At 37.0% G+C, this 17,669-nt stretch overlaps 1 protein-coding gene across 3 annotated transcripts in view; it reads right to left on the minus strand.

The window, feature by feature from the left end:
- Positions 1-17,669, minus strand: part of LOC136848992 (coiled-coil domain-containing protein 22 homolog) — a 63,163-nt gene that overhangs the window by 1,141 nt on the left and 44,353 nt on the right. For all 3 annotated transcript variants that reach the window (XR_010856190.1, XR_010856189.1, XM_067121810.1), the window contains exons 10-13: positions 13,349-13,488; positions 10,485-10,650; positions 6,156-6,290; positions 3,881-3,987 (exon numbers count right to left, since the gene is read on the minus strand). Coding sequence is in view for 1 of the 3 variants with exons in the window: in XM_067121810.1 (XP_066977911.1) it covers positions 3,881-3,987; positions 6,156-6,290; positions 10,485-10,650; positions 13,349-13,488 (548 nt within the window). In the remaining 2 variants the exon portion in view is untranslated. The remainder of the gene's footprint in view (positions 1-3,880; positions 3,988-6,155; positions 6,291-10,484; positions 10,651-13,348; positions 13,489-17,669) is intronic.

The following is a 17,669-nucleotide window of genomic DNA, read 5'->3' on the forward strand; positions in this document are numbered from 1 at the left end:
GATGGTCAGACTATTATGAGCATCTTTTAAACAGAAAATGAAAGAGGGGAGGTTGGGACAGTGGAGGGGCCAGTGACGGAGATACAGTATGTAGAGACAAAGAAGACTACAAATAAAATGAAGAATGGCAAAGCACCTGGTCCATCAAAAGTGAAAATTGAAATATTGAAGGTACAGTACTTGGAAAAGAGGGGGAAGAATGGATAACTTAAGGGAAATTTGGGAGGAGTATTATGCTAAATGACTTGGAAGAAAGTCTGATGGTATATTTAAACAGAAGGGAGATACTCTATTATGGTGTCTGGAAATTACTAACATAACCTTTATTGATAGTTTTGATAGTTTTAGAAATAATACATGATAAGAGATTAAAAGCCACTGAAGATAGCTGAAAGTGTGAAAAGATGATGTTTAATCTTGATTGCAGCTTTGCTACAGCAGCGAAAAAATTACAAACTTGAATCAGATCTCAGTAATAACAAAACAATAAAAAACTGATCCTGAAAGCTATAAGCTTGAAGGCTACTCGAAATCAGCAGTAATACTTCACAAAATCCGGTTATACAACCAGCAAATAATGAACAAAGCTACTGCAAACACCCGATGTTTACATCGGGCACAGCAGAAACAGAATGAGGTTGTCTACTAAGTCGTGCCTGGTATTCCTGTTAGTGGGCGGGACTAATCACTTACACTAAACAATTGAAGAGCTACCGCGAACTTTGAATTTAAGCTGCCATGCGAGTTGGAAACTATGTCTATGTAATTACTTGGTAAGTTACTTATATAACACTGGCTATATATATCTCTCTGTTGGAAAACCCCCAACAAGAGAGAGCTGACCTTCATCCCCAGATAAGCAAAAAACCCTTCCTGAGGTTAGACATAAAACAGTTCCTTCAGCCACAAGGTCATCAAGAAACCCTTTGGTGAGAATAAACCAGTCGTCCAAACCTCAGCTTACAGGAGAATACTTTACTTCAAGTGAAGATATACTGGGAAGTGGAAGTACATCCCCTACATGTTGACAGAAGTTATCTTTTGCCCTTCAGAAAGACCACCAGGAGTAAACTGAAAGACTCATCGAAAAGGGAGGCAAATGAAGGCAGGAAATGCCCAAGGCTCGATGGCCTCCTTGCATAACAACTGTCCAATCTATCTTTCCAAACTCTGAACTGTGTGTGAAGAGTGTGGAGAGAAGGATATCAGTAAGATGATAGGGGTAAAAGAAATAACAAGAGGCACCAAGTATCCTTTCCTAAGAACCATCACTACCTAAGGTTCGACTAAATGCTATGCCAGGCACTTCTGAAAGTCTGCACATGGCCTACTGAAGAGCCACATAACCTACCTGAACTGGGAGTTCAAAACATCAGTTATGGTTACGTTGTAAATTTTACCATTTAGAATGTGAGCCAGAAGGCTACTGAAGAATAGTTTGGGAAATTCTAAAAGGAACTGACATGCAAAAATGGCTGTAGTATCTAATAGCCTGATTCAAGACATTTAGATAAGAGTCTTAAAATTATTTATACACAATTGTTACTTTACAACTGAGTTGAGAAAAGGAAAACACATTCCTCCCATTAGCCTCGGAGTAGGGCTATCAAGGAGAGGATACAAGTTTGACACATCAAGAAACTCTGCCTTTTCAGGATTAATATTTAACTATTATCAATATTATTAAATGTCCTAAATGGTGACAGAGGAGTAGAATATAGTATCTGTTATAGATTGATGTATAAACCCCTATGTCCTGAAGGTTGGCCACAAAGCCATTAGGCCAGTATTTATATCGTAGGTATGATAGCCTAACCTATGGAATTTAGGCCTATGGTACCCTGGCCTAAGGTATTGTAAAACATGGGGTAGCTTAGCCTATTGTACAGTATTGTAGCCTATACTGATTTTTGACCTGAACGTAGACATAGCAGACAAAACAGTGACACCACACAATAACATATCTACATATGTAAATACACATATATAAACAGGCCTATCTATATATGCATGCAAAAACATTACACATATATAAACATATATTGCTCTTGCAGTAATCAAGCTGTAGCGCTAGGAACGAAATACCACAATGAAAAGTACTTACACTTCACAATTAGGCCTAAGTACCTGACCTACTAGAGAAAACTTAGGCTGTATCTTATGTGCTGCTGTGAAGCTCGAAAAGTTGCAGTATCATCCCTCTAGTATTTTTGATACTACACAAAATTCCATCATCTCATCAGATCATTCGTTCTCTTGACAAGAAAACCACACTCATGCCTCAGCTAGGCTAACACGGGCTTCGTGGTCATCTGCAAAACCGTAACATTCGGTTCCACAAACTCATCCTATACAGCTTAATGCTTTCGCCTTTGCTTGTTGTAGCCGACATAATTCAAAAAACATAAAACAAGTACAATACCATACAGGAGAAATTTAGCCAGAAATCGTCAAAATACAACAAGGTTGATTGACATGTCAGCAGAAGCAGACGGCCAGAAGAATTCTGACTCAATTGTTCACATTCCAACACCACCTGGTGGGAAAACAGGTGACTACAGAGACAGTCCTAATGAGTTGGCCAAGCGTAATTTGAAATTTTTTAAATGCCAATCGCACCTGATGATGTGAAGATTTAACCTCATTTCAAATAATGATATTTGCAGTCCCAGGAAACTCAGGTTTTGACAAAAATTGTCAACTTTCACACAGGTCTCTTCCACCAGATGATTCTGAGCACCTTTTTTTTTTTTTTTTTTTTTCTACACTGACTATTCACCAAGAATGTTGGTCTTTGACATTGAAATTGTCCTTTCACCTAATGCCAACCTATCACCATCTACATTGGGGACATAAAATCTAAAGCTCATGCTGTATACTACAAACCTTTCACTTACTCCCAGTTCTTCATTGGAGGGATGGGTAGAGCTTTCGGCTAGCGCACTGTTGGCCCAGCGCTTCAACTCTCCAACTGGCCAATGAAGAATTAGAGGAATTTATTTCTGGTGATAGAAATTCATTTCTCATCATAATGTGGTTCGGATTCCACAATAAGCTGTAGGTCCTGTTGCTAGGTAACCAGTTGGTTCTTAGCCATGTAAAATAAATCTAATCCTTTGGACCAGCCCTAGGAGAGCTGTTAATCAGCTCAGTGGTCTGGTTAAACTAAGGTATACTTAACTTTTTTCACTTACTCCATTTGCTGTATCATCAATAAAACATATGATCTACATTTGCCATGAAGATTTAACAGAAATACTGCACAGATGTTACAACAAATATTTGTAAGAATAAAAAATAGGGCACTTCTAGACGAAAGATATATCATATGACCTTTTAAGGAAAGAAAAACATACATTTCAGTTTACATTAAAACATGGAACTTCTATGAAAACCTATTTTCAAGCCAAAATAGTAATACATAGAATATGATTACAAATTAACAGTACTTGAAATTTAAACTTGGTACCACTATAAGAGAAATATTTGGTCATCACTTATTATAAAATGTACTAGAGTTACCATCTACATCAGTCATAATACAAAACTACTGTCACACATTCCTACTATAGACCCATACCAGGTTAGTTCTAGAAGGGCAATCAAAGATAAACTATGAAATGTGTATCAATTTATTAAGAAGATATCAGCACAGTTTGTAATAGAACTTAAAAAATCATCCTAGTACTGTGCTATATATCTACCAAAATATTACTGTAGACCAAAATACCATCCTAGTGCTGTACATAAAATATCTACCAAAATATTACTATGGAACAAAATAAACAGGAATGATAGGAGTTACACAGCTCAACATATACTATCACCATGAAATATTTTTAAATACTATAACTGTACTGGTAAATGACAACTGTCATACTATGAGAATTGTTGCTTCAAGGCTGCATTTTCTTTCTTGACCTGAGATAAGTCAGTCTTTAGTTGTTCCAAAGTTTCTTCTACCTTTTTATCCTTCTCCAAGTCAACCTGAAAATTAAGTAGAGGCATGACTATCATGAGCAGCTATGCATCATTGTCACATGTATTTGGTTGCATCCTACCATTTTCTTTGAAAATAGTAAATTTTAAACATTTCAGTTTCAATTTTAGTAAAATACAAACCATTCTTTTTGAATTATATATGGTAATAATGTAATGCCAAAGTAGGGAAGAGATAGCATTAGCAATAGAATCTCAAGCTAATGCCTTGAGATACTTGCCAAAGGTGAATGTGAGTTTGCCGTAGAAACTGAATGTTTCTTCCCTTGTCATTCAGTCAAGCATAAGGAAAACAAGCCAAGGCCAAACAATGGTAGATAGCCCCTGCTATGCACTTTATCATAGATTCTGACGAGTATCTCTCATTCAATTTCTGCAACTGTCACAAAGGCAACTGCAGAGTAAATGAAACAATCAGCTCTTGCTGAATACATGAATGGACCTTTCCAAGCTGACCCTACCTGGTATTTTATAGATTAAATTCACCCTTGCCGCAGAGTCAGTTAAGAGGAACACTGATAATACACACAATGACCAGTGGTTCAAGATCAATGTACAAAAAAATAACTATTTGAAGAAATCTGTTGACAAATTTTAGCTGTTATAACTCTCCTAGTGTGTGGGAAGGTGTCATAATATTGCACAAGAACATTAATGCCTGTATAGGGACATCCCTGTTGCCCCAAAATTAACAAGACACACCTCTCTGAAGTTCCATAAAAGGAACTCTTTCAAAGTACTAAGAATGCCCACACAAGGTACTCTTGATGTTGCCAGTTCAACAGTGTTGTCACAGAAACCATTTCCAGTACTTCTGAAGTCCAAGGAATAAATATACACACACATGGACTACAACGTCAGTTTCTGTTTTCATCAGTTACTTCTCCAGATGGAACACATAGCAAATCATCTGTCAATGGTCCAAAAGAAAGCCTAGTCAGACAGTTCAGGTTGCAAGGGAGAAGAGTCTTCAACACTACGATTGCAGCCTGTCATCAGTGAAGACTCAACCAGCATGTCCAGTCCCTTACACTGTCATTTCCTTTGCATTTATTTCACATATTTTATACAATCTATAGAATAATGCACACTTCTTTGTAAATAACCACTGTACATTTGAGTACTTCCTACATTAACAGAATAACCTAAATCTTTTACCCTTTAAACCTTTCTCCCTACTGAAATTTTACAAGAAAATGGCAAAGCAAGCTAAGATTAAATGCCATATCCATAAGATATCTTTTGTTATTTCTGGAAACTTGAATGTTATCTACAGATTCGTATGCATTGGTGTTATTGGTCACCACTGCAGGACAGTACAAGAATTTTGTCAATATGTGATTGTCTCCAGCAGATACAAGAGCCTGCTTATATTTCTGCTACAGTAACGCTCAAGTGTGACATAACATGATCCTTCTTATTGTCCAAATTCTCAGGCTCAATGTAACGGTTGCCAAGTAAGGTAAAAAAATTTTTATTTCCAATGTCATACATACTAATAAGTTTGCGAATTCACAGCCAACACAATGTTCCCTATGGGTATATAAATGTGATCTCTTTTATGTCCTGGTATAATTCGTAATCTATGTGACACGAACTTACTTTTTTTATTGCCTAGCTCAAAGCACAATGTGATAAGGTTAGCAGTGCCATCAACGCCAGTGCGCTTAACCTGCTACTTTAAGTGGTCATCGTAATTACCTCTACAACACATAACAGTAGACCTAATAACCTTAACAGTATTAAAAAAATTTTCAAAATAGGAATGTGAATTACAAAATTTTCAAAATAGGAATGTGAATTACAAAATGTTTTCTTTGATATATATATATATATATATATATATATATATATATATATATATATATATATATATATATATATATATATATATATATATATATGTATATATATATGTATATACATTTATAAAAATGCTTTTAAAAATGCTTTTAACTTATATTTTAAACGCATATAGACTTTATGCAATTATAAAACATTTCAGCCGTATACAGAATTAGGAAACGGAGAAAACCAAAATTGGGTCTCCTGAATATCACTGCACATGATACAGCCATGAAAAAGACAATATTTTACATCAAGAAAATATTATCCTTTTACATTTGAAACTATTTGTGTTATATATATTACAGTACCTGTTCTTGCAGATCAGAGATGTCTCTCTGAACGGCTCCTGTTTCACGTATAATATCCACTAAATCGCCGCATCCTTCATGAACAGCAGCAACAGCCCTGTAGATCTGCCGAGCTCTTTCATTACTGCTTGCTTCCTAAAATGTTGCACAAAATAGTAATTAATGTTTGAAAGCAATGCATTATCACAGGAATTAACCTTCAAAAGCTGGTTAGTCTGCCTAACACCATAATGATTTATAAATGCGTGGTAAATAAATAAAAGCCTGATAATGCTCACCAAGAGTATTTTAGCTGAGCCCAAAGTATTCTGAATAGTAACTAGCAACTGCATCATCCAGACTAATATTTCAGAATCCACCTTCTCAAGGATAAATTTGTATAAATAAATAAATGTCAATTTTTTAATATATATGATATTCACTGTATATACCGTAGGTCAAGCTAAGGTGAACGAGATTGAAAGAGTATCAACACACTCGCATACAACTGAGTGCTCATTCCCTAGCTATGGAAACTGGACACTGGAACAGATGAGGAAGGGGACGCCTTCCAATGAAAAAACGACAATGTACTTGTGGGCAAATACAAACCGAAAATGCATGTCACTGAGGATTACCTGCATATAGTTTACCTGTGAAACCAGTTTGGTTTTTGGAGGGTAAAACCATCCATAACATATGCAAGAGCGCTAGGAAGATGTTGCGCATTACATTGACAGTTCATGTTGGTATTTTGTTGTCATGGATTTCATGAGCAGGTGTGGGTATAATTTATTAAATATTAATGATGTCACTAAACGTTGTCATCTTTGTAATTTACTTTGTTATTTTCTGGAGTGCTTCCCAGTTTTACAAAGTCATTTTGCATGATATTTATATACTAATCAGACCCAAAAAATTATCATTTGCAAGTTATGAAAATATTGTAATTTTGAATATTTTTTTATAAAAGTACAGTATTGTAATTTTATGGTCAATAAATTTATCTACCTATCTATCTATCTCCTAATATTTATGCAACAAAATATTATTACTGATGTTTAGTAAATGTTTTCTCTATCTATTGGTAATATGTTACAATATATAAAAAATCTAGCCAAGTAAATGTTTGCTATGACTGAAACTATACTGTGAGACGGTTTGCCTGAAATCTTCAAAACCACGTGGTTTTTTAAACTAAACTCCCATAAACTACCAATATTTTTTACTATAAAGCCACAATGCTTCATACACATAAATAATGCAGTTTTGTAATATAGTATACATAATGGTAATAAAATGCTTACAAAGTAAATTATTACAAGGAAATTAAATCTGGAATGAATATTAAAGGAATAATTTATTTGCCTCTGACACTTGTAACACACGACAAAACTTGCCCTGATCCTTCAACTCTTTCTGCTGAATATGTGTAACATTGCCTTCACTTTAACCTAAACAAAATTCACATAATCAGACAAACCTGAGCACTTAATGTATTTTGATAAATATTAATGTATTTTGATAAATAATCAATAATCAAATATCGGTAGCGGCACACACCAAAATACTAGCAGATGTAAGTATAGAAGCAAAAACAACAGACCTAGCTAATCAGAGCTTACATCTTATGATCAGCAAATTGTTAAGAGGGGGAGTTGAACAGATGGTTAGCTACATAAAACTGCAGTTTCTCAGTTTGAACATGGCAATGAAGGTGGTATGGTACAGCTGCATGATCTCATCAATGGTGTTGGAAACATTTGTGGCCCTTTTTTTATTATTCAATGCCTTTATCATTGTCTGCAGCTGCCTGACTTTCTTAATAAATTTGTACAGACCATGAAATTGTTACTTCTCCATGACTTTTGCCCTCTCTTAACATACCAACCATGTCTACGTTCTTCCCATCAGTCATTAACTGTAACGTCCTCTGGCGCTTAGCTCTTTGCCAGAGGCCTTAGAAGAAGCAGAGCGTTTAGAGGACATCTTAATGCATGATTTCAAAAAATATTCTTAGTCCGTAGTACCGTACACACAAAACATGCACAAATGAGAGATAGCAATAAACCGAGTTACACTGGGTCATTTGCCGCTGCAGTATACACACAGTACTATTGCGTGTACGAATACTAACACTGATGTTCTGCACATACAGTACTGTACATTTAATTAAATGTTTTGTCGTAAGATGATTTTTAAATATTACATACAAAAAGCCTTTTGGGATACTTAGCACAGTACCACAGGTAGTACGTAAAGCATATCTACAATATGTAAGACAATGAGAATAGCAGGGTACATATGTTTACGTCCACGGTACGTAGCATTTTCATGTATGTACTAAGTACATATTCGTGACTACTACAAATGCATTTTTTATGATGAAAAACATTTACTAAGCTTCAAATATTACAGTACTGTAATATATTAATGTAAACGCAGGAAAATTTCAATAACATATATTTGTTTTTCTTAAAAGGTGCTTCATGCAAGCCACCTCTTCGCAAATACAAAGAACTCGAGATGCTTGGAAGCTGTCTACCCAGGACCAATGATACTCGACACGCTATTGGCTGTCATCTGCAAAGCAGCCAATCCAAGAGCGCCATTCATTTTCCTTGGCATTTACTGGCTGTTCACTTGGCATTGACTGGCTGAACACTCAAGACCATCTCATGAAATGGAATTCTGGGAGACCGCATCTACGGCATCCTTCTCAGTTCACGCGTAGTACGTAGCATCTTCTGATCGGGTGAAATCATGGATCTTTGTTTGCAGGTTCTTAATCTTTGTGTATCAGTGGTAATCGGCCCTAAAATGCCTCCTAAAAACATCCTGCTCCTTCTAAGGCTTCTGGCAAAGAGCCCAAAAGAAAGAAGAGGGTTATGAAACTCGAGATGGTGAAAGTTCTTGATATGTTTAAGGAGGGCAAAAGTTTTGCCGAAGCTGGCCACCATTTTAATGGTAGTGAGAGCACGGTGAGATAGAGATATATAAAGAAAGAGGTGGAGATACAAAAGTCTGTAAGCATGAGCTTCTTTGGTAGTGCAAAAACAGTTGTGACAGTGCAGGATAAAACAATTGTGAAGATGGAATCTGCCCTGGCGTTCTGGATAAAGGGCTGCCGGAAGAAGACCATGCCCCTCAACTCCATCATTCATGAGAAAGCGCGACAACTCTACCAGCAGTTATCAACTGCTATAGAAGGCAATGACGTAGTACAGGCACAGGAAGGCGATGAAGAAGGGAAATTAGAATTCTTATGCTTCGATGAACCTGCCCCTATAGAAGAAGAAGAAGAAGAGCCCCAAGCAGGACCATCATCAGCACCTCAAGGTTTCCAGGTCAGCAAAGGGTGGTTCCACCGATTTCAAAAGCGGTTCCACCTAAAGTTGGTTTCTCTGCATGGGGAATGAGCTTCTGCAGACACTGAAGTAGCCGCAAAATACCTGGAGACCTTCCAGAAAATCATCGAGGAAAAGGGCTACCACCCAGAAAAGGTGTTCAATATGGATGAGACTGGCCTGTTCTGGAAGAAGATGCCTTCCCGGACATACCTCATGAAGGATGAAGCTGAAGCCTCTGGATTCAAGGCCCAGAAGGATAGGGGATAGGGTTACTCTCCTAATGTGTGGGAATGCAGCTGGCTTCATGCTCAAACCAGGCCTCATTTACAAGGCTGCAAACCCAAGGGCCCTCAAGAATAAGAACAAGGCATTGCTGCCTGCATTCTGGATGCATAACCCTAAGGCCTGGATCACCAAAGTCCTTACAGCGTACTGGTTCCATCAGAGCTTCATCCCTTAAGTTAGGCAATGCCTGAGTGACTTGGGCACGGAGTTCAAGGTGTTGCTGATCGTGGATAATGCTGGTGACCACCCTCTCGATCTTTATTACAAGGGAGTCCAGCTCGAGTTCCTCCCTCCCAACACCACCTCTCTCCTCCAGCCTATGGGCCCAGGTGTAATCTGTACCTTTATACAATGGAATGACAGAGAATTCTAATCCAGTGAAGCAGTAGAAGGATTACTGTAATATGCAGTTAAATAAATCAGTATCAAAGGGAATACACCCTTCAACATGCCTTGAAGTTCTGGCAAACACTGTTCCCTTTACACTCAAGAAATTACAAGGATGTTGATCTTGATATCTTTTTTAGAATAAGTGTGGTCAAAATTAATACCCTTTTGGAGTAAGGGGTAACTTATGTTGCCATATTAGCAGGCTGAATGAGCAACAAATAAAAAATTATCTAACTATAATAACATGCATGTAAATCCTGTGAAAGTGTAGAATAAAAACAATATGCCAAGGAATTTTGAGGCATAATTATACTGTAGTACTTACTTTGAATGCTAAACCCTCCACTACTGTAAATGTCCTTTCTAGTTTTCCAGATATGGTATTTATTTCTTTTTGAATAGTTCTTGTGTCAGCAAGCACTCTGTCAATCTCTTCTTTCTGTTTACGCACTTTAGCACTAATATCAATTATGCGTTTTGTATACACAGACCTGAAAAATAGTGTGTTTGAGCTATAAAAAATTTGAGAAAATGCTAGAGAACTGTTCTAATAATATTTACATTTCATTTCAAGAGTTACTGACCAGATCACTAAAAAGGAAAAATACTATGGAAAAATATGCCCCCTCAGTTATTTGGGAGACATTTTTAGTTTCCGAACAAAAAGCAAATTAAAATTTATTTATTAATATTCTTAACAGGCAAATTAAAGGATAAGTAAATGCAATACCACAATCTAAGTAGTAATCAAGAAATGTGATAACCTTAGCTAGCAGTTTTAGAGCCTAAAAATAAACCAAGATGATTCAGTAGTACTTTACATAAAGTACCATCCCCCAAACACAACTTGAAGAAACGTCATTCTTTAGTCCAACACTTTATGAAAGACACTAATGTACCTAACTGACTAACTAATATTACTTCTTTTCACTTACCTTGAATGATGACATGATAACACTCCTTTTCCTCTTATTCTGAACCTTCACATAATATTCTTATTAAGGCATGGAAATCCAAAACTACTATGTTGAAGTTTCTTCTTAACTATTAAACTTACTTGACACATCCATAATTCTTAACCAATTGAACCAAAACAAAACTGAAAAGTATGTTTGTTAGTTTAGTACACTGGATCCCCACCACCCAGATCTTTTCCCAATATTTTATTCGTTTCAAGTAACTCATTCAAAAGCACCGGTGTCATTCCTGATAGCAAATTCACTTTTTAACCAATACCTCTGGTCTATTTCTTCTTCAACTGTGCAAAAGAATTTGGTATGCTAATTATTTCAAGATTTTTTGAGATCCAAGAAACCCCAGGAAGTGTTTTAACTTTTATTCTGCCATATGTTGATACTGCTCACCGATTTGGCCTTCAGCAGCTATCTCTACTCCTCAAATTATAGGATAAAACTTTGGTCCCATTAATATCTTATCAATCAACTGGCTCATTGTGCATGCTTCCATAAAATCTTTCTTAACTCTGACCATCCTTTGCAATGACATCTCCTGGATTATGTGTAGTACAAGATATGCAGTTAAATCTAAGTCTTATCTTTTATTTTCTGCACAGTTTTCTATGTGCTCTGACCCAGGTGTGACCAAATTTTTGAATGATCTTCCTGGTCATAGGTTGAATCATTAAGCTCCAAAAATTGCAACTGCTTTTTTTTTTTTGAGCAAGCACACACGTCTCTCATTTAATTATCTGTTCTATCTTATCTACTTTTCTTTATTATTTTTCTCATCTCAAGTCTATTCTTTACTTTTGTATTTATTTTTCCGTAATGGACTGCTTCCTTTCCATATTGGAGCCCTTGGGCCTGCTTCATTCTGCTTTTTCAACTTGGGTTGCAGCTTGGATTAATAATAATAATTATAATAATAATAATAATAATAATAATAATAATAATAATAATAATAATAATAATAATAATAATAATAATAATAATAATAATAATAATAATAATAATAAAACTGGATGTATGAACTGCATCAGAAGATATCAAGATAGAGTTTGGAGTGGATAAGTGTGCCCTAGTCAACATACAGAGGCAAAGTAATAAGGACTGAAAGGATACAGCAACCCAATGCAAATGCCATCAAGTACATAATGATGCATGGTACAAATACCTGGGGATAATAGAAGGACAAGCAGTGAAACAACACGAGATGAAGGACAAGGTCAGGAAAGAACGCATGCATAGAATAAATGCAATATTCAAGCCAAAACTCAACTCTGAAACGTGGTGAAAGCCATGAACACCTGGTCGATGACAGTAATCAGGTACAGAACAGGAATAGTGGAGTAGAATATGTCAAAGCTCTGCTGCATAGATCAAAAGATTTTAGAACCAATACTATGAGAGGAGGAAGAAGAGGACTGCTTAGCATAGAGGACTGTGTAAACACCATATGCAGAGCACTGCAGATGATTTTGTGGATAGGCATGTAACAAAATTAATATATTAATATGAATATTATGTTAATAAATTCACTGATGCTTATTTGCTTCATGGAGCCACCTACAGTGTTGTGAGCAATCTGGGTTTCTTTTGGCTTTATCAGTTTATGAAGTTTTCCCCCCTTGATATTCACAGTATTGGTTTGTAATTTTTTTACTGGCATTTGAACTGTTATTGGGCTTACACTACATGAACTATTCTTGTGTATAGACTACCAAGCCTCATAGGATTTTCCTTCATAAACTTTCTAATAGCTGTAGTTTTTACCTTTTTTTACCTAATAAATATAAAAAAAATTACTAAAGATTTTTTATAGTTTTTCTCTTTCATATAGTGTTGATTTATACCCATGCAACGAAAGAGAGAAACGTAACAATGTGGCTTAGTTAAATAAGAACTATATTGTCACTGGGAGTCTACTGATGGTAGAATGATACAGAAACTATCCAACTACCCAATATTATGTCTGTCTTTCGAGGAAACACATGTGCCTCATCATACATGGGGTACTGACCGTAATTTCAGTACATAATGAGTTACTCTTATACATCAGTGTTGAAGAGAATATCAAAATCATTGAATTTCAGCCCTTAAATATCTTGAGGGTATCAATCAAAAAAGAACTGTCTTGCTACTCATTACCATCTTAATACAACTGGATCATTAGAAGAGCATAATTATTAAGTATAAAAAGATTATCATAGTGTAATGATGACTGACTTACCTATTAATATCTTTATTCATAGTCTCACACTGACTCCTCAGTTGTGCCAGAAGAGCTTCTTTCCTCGCAGCATCTTGTACCATACTACGCATTTTATCTCTCAACTCTGCTACCTTGGCACGTAACTGCTCTTTATTTCCCTAAAAATAAAATATTGTTGTCAGCATGTCACTATTCCATCAAAATGCATTCAGAATATTAAAAACTTTTACTTTACAAAATTTAGCTTTGCACACTAATGTAATCTTTAAAACACTGTTTCATAAATACAAACCGCTGCCTCTGACAGCCTCATTATTTGGTCAGTCTAACTATGCTATAAAGTAAGGTAAGGTAGAAGTAATCATCGCTGCACCCAACGGGGAGCTTTTAGTGTGTACACTGGCACTCCACATTGCAAAAATATTGATTTGATTCAGAAATGATGAAGATGGTGCAGTGAGAGATAACAAACAGGTTACCTAACTACCATAACATACAGACATGAAAAAACATTTTAAGGTACTTGTGAGTAATACAGTATCCATAAGTAGAAAGAGGGCCAAATATCTCGTTAAACATTTGAATTGAAAGACCAAAATATATTAATATGGCTCCAATAGTCAGAGCAAAAATTTCACAAGCTCCTTCTTCAGTGGACAAAACTTTTCTCCGGAATGAAGAAAGGACTTTTAATATCTATAAAACAAATTAATAAAGTGGCCTTGGACACAATGCAGAGTTCAGAAAGTGATGAGAGCTAAGGAAATTCATATATATAAAAGACTAGTGGTGAAGATGTACATTTTCAGAGGTAATAAGTCTTAAGAGTGACTATGTCTCAGTATTTACTAAACTTAAACCAGTTACAATAAACACTTACAATACTAACAAAGAAAATATATAGACTCTAAAGAAATCATATGCTAATACGAATAACTTACAGGGGAAAAGTTTTAGAGGTATGGGTTTTTATTTAGTTTTGAAATAATCTCTCTTTTACAATAGTTCAGTAAAAGAAACTATAGACACTGCAGTACAGTTGGTGTACCAAAATGATAACTCATTTTGTAACATGACGAAAACAAGACTTAAGACAAATGTTAAAGATCAGCACCAAAAAAAATCACTTTTTACATACACACACACAAGGTTCTCAGTTTACGTCCAAGATCCGTTTCTACGGCAATGACACAACCTGATTTTGTCCGGAAGTCGGAATTTTAGCAGACGTAATGACATAAATCGGGAAAATAAAAAAATAAATAACAGAGAAAACAATTCCTGAGCACATACATACAGTACAAGGGTACATATTATCCTTACATTTACAGTACAGTAAATACAAAGAAACAATTCCTTACCTTTACTCCTGTGGTTGGCTTACATACTGGGCATTGCAAAGGGGGGGCTGAGACAGGCTTGACTAGGCTACTGGGTGAAGGAAGGTGCTGGAAATACTGAGGCAGGGTCGTCTAGTTCTGCAGAACCTGCAGAAGGTGCTGGAGATACTGGGGCAGATAAGCCTAGTTCTGCAGAACCTGCAGAGGGTGCTGGAGGTACCACTGGGGCAGCTGAGTCTGGAGAGGCATGTGAGGTAGAGGGTACTGGATCTCTTGCAGGTCTCTCTACCTTCTTAAAAAAGGGTTCCAAGCTAAGCTGGAAGGATGCCTTCCTCTTCTCCTCCCAAATCTCCATGTAACACAACAGGGAATCCATGACCCTTCTGGCAACCTTAGTGTACCTGATAGTGTTGGGGTCTCTTCATCTTCTTGAATCAACTGTTTTTCTATTTGAATGAGGTCCTCAGCGGATAATTCTTCTACAAGATATGCCAGCAGTTCTGTGACATCATAAGCCTCCACCTCCAAATCCAGCTGCTTGCTCAGTTCAACAACATACTTGGTGACAACCTCAACTGATTCCTCAAAGCCAAAGAAATCATACAAAAATCAGGGGAAACAATTTTTTCCACACACCATTCTAGTTCATCTGCTTAACTTCATCCCAAGTATCGGAAATGTTTCTTATAGTAGCAAGAATGCTGTAGGATTTCCAAAAGTCCTTTAGAATCAAGTTCTTGTCCTTATCAGTTGCCCTGAAAGCCATAGCAAACATCCTCCCGAGGTAGTATGCCTTGAAAGAGACAATGACACCTTGACCTATAGGCTGTAAAAGGGAAGTGGTATTAGGTGGACAGAAAACCGCCTTGACATTAGGATGAAAGTCATCCAAATGGGCAGGGTAACCAGGGCCACTGTCCAGCACTAGCAACACCTTAAAAGGCAGCCCATTTTTAGCATAGTACTCCTTCACTTCTGGCACTGAATATCTCAAATATATGAAGTGTCACCCATGCCTTCTTCTTGGATTTCCAGATGACAGGTAGTTGACCTTTCCAAATGCACTTCAGTCCCCTTGGATTCTCTGTCAGATACACCAACATAAGCTTCAGCTTGAAATCACTAACAGCATTAGCAAAGTCAGTCTCTCCTTACTGAATCTGTGTCCTGGTGCTGTCTTCTCCTCCTTGGCAATGTATGTTTGGATAGGCATCCATTTCCAGAACAAACCTGTCTCATCTACATTAAACACCTGTTCAGCACAGTAAACCCACTCTCTGATTACCTCAGCCAATGCACAAGGAAATTCACTTGCTGCTTTCTCAGCACCACTAGCAGCTTCCCCTTGCACCTTAAGGTTATGCAAATTTGCACGGACCTTAAACCGCATGAACCAACCTTTGCTAGCCCCAAACTCTTCACTTTCACTCCCTTCCCCCTTTTCTCTTTTCAAGGTTTCAAACAAACTTTTAGCCTTCTCCTGAATCAACATTAGGCTAACTGGGATACACCACTGATGCTGGTCTTCCAGCCAAAGCACTAATAATTGTTCCATCTCAATGATGAGACCAATACACTGCTTTGTAATCATAGTTAATTTCATAGGAGCAGATCCTTTCACATGTTCAAGTATGCGCTTTTTATCTTTGATGATCGTCGACACAGTCGTACAACTAAACCCGAGCACGCGGCCGATGTTCGATGGTGTTTCGCCCTTTTCAGAGCGTTTTATTTTATCAACTTGCACTTCCATGGAGATGGCTTTTCTTTTCTTTGCAGCACTGCCAACAGAAGAGTCTGCCTTACACTTGGGAGCCATATTGCAATTAAAATAGTTCCCAAAAAGCAACACAAATGAGAGAAATTATATATATATATTATATATATATATATACATTTTTATGATAAAATAAAGTTTTATATATACTCACCAAGTAATTACATAGCAATTGGTTCCCTAACCTACACCAGCTTAAAAATTCAAAATTCGCGCCTGGCGCTATTGTCGTTAGTGTGTAGGTGACAAGGTCCCGCCCACCATCTGGGACTCGAGGAAACAGCCCAGCAGAGAGCTCAATTTGTTTTATGCTCTAATGTCCATGCAAGGGGAGGAGGGCGGGCTCCAATCATGTAATTACTTGGTAAGTATATATAAAATTTTATTTCATCATAAAAATGTCGCTTTTATATAAGTGACTTACCAAGTAATTACATAGTTGATTCCACATTGTTAGGAGGTGGGAAAGAGCATGGATATATTCTACTCCAAAGCATTAAGTAAGTAATGAACTTGAAATAGAAAGGTTGCTAACACTGAATAAATGTTTGTTGTTTCCTCACTTGTTGAGAGAGCTGCTGCAGTTAGGCACTGCCTTTGGTCGGCGCTTCTCAACTTGAAATGGACTTGGCAGTGTAGCCAAGGGTCGCCCCTACATTAGTGGGAACTTTGCAGCGGAGGAGAGGAAGTACAAGGTATGCTGACAAAGTTTTAAATGATGCCCTTGCCCTGGGTGAAGACCAGAATACAAAATGACAACACTATCACCTACACCACAGAATAAAACCATAACCCATACATTACCAATAAAAAAATGAAACTGGTGGGTACTCCAGGTACAATGTACCCTCAGGCTTCCCATCGACTCAAAACCTTAAGTCAAGGTGAGTGGATAGCAAAGGAACAGAGAGTTTCCCTATGCTTCCTCTCCCACACAGACGAATTTCTTTGTTGAAAGGTGGGCAAGACTGAACAACACTCCCACGCCAACACTTGATCAAGTGATCAAGTCACTTGGGGGTATCTTTCCTGGCTCGCTGATAGAAACTCAATTCTTATAAGCTTGTAATGACACGTTGTCACAGACAGACAAAAAAATATGAATTCAGTAATATGCAAGGGGAAGGGTAAAAGAACAAACCCCATGCAAAACAACAAGTCAAAGAGACTACAAGACACAGTAACGTCTACGTATGCCTTATCACACGCTCGGCTGGAAAGC

Source organism: Macrobrachium rosenbergii, chromosome 20 (assembly GCF_040412425.1).
Source record: "Macrobrachium rosenbergii isolate ZJJX-2024 chromosome 20, ASM4041242v1, whole genome shotgun sequence".
Classification (NCBI taxonomy): Eukaryota; Metazoa; Arthropoda; class Malacostraca; order Decapoda; family Palaemonidae; genus Macrobrachium; species Macrobrachium rosenbergii.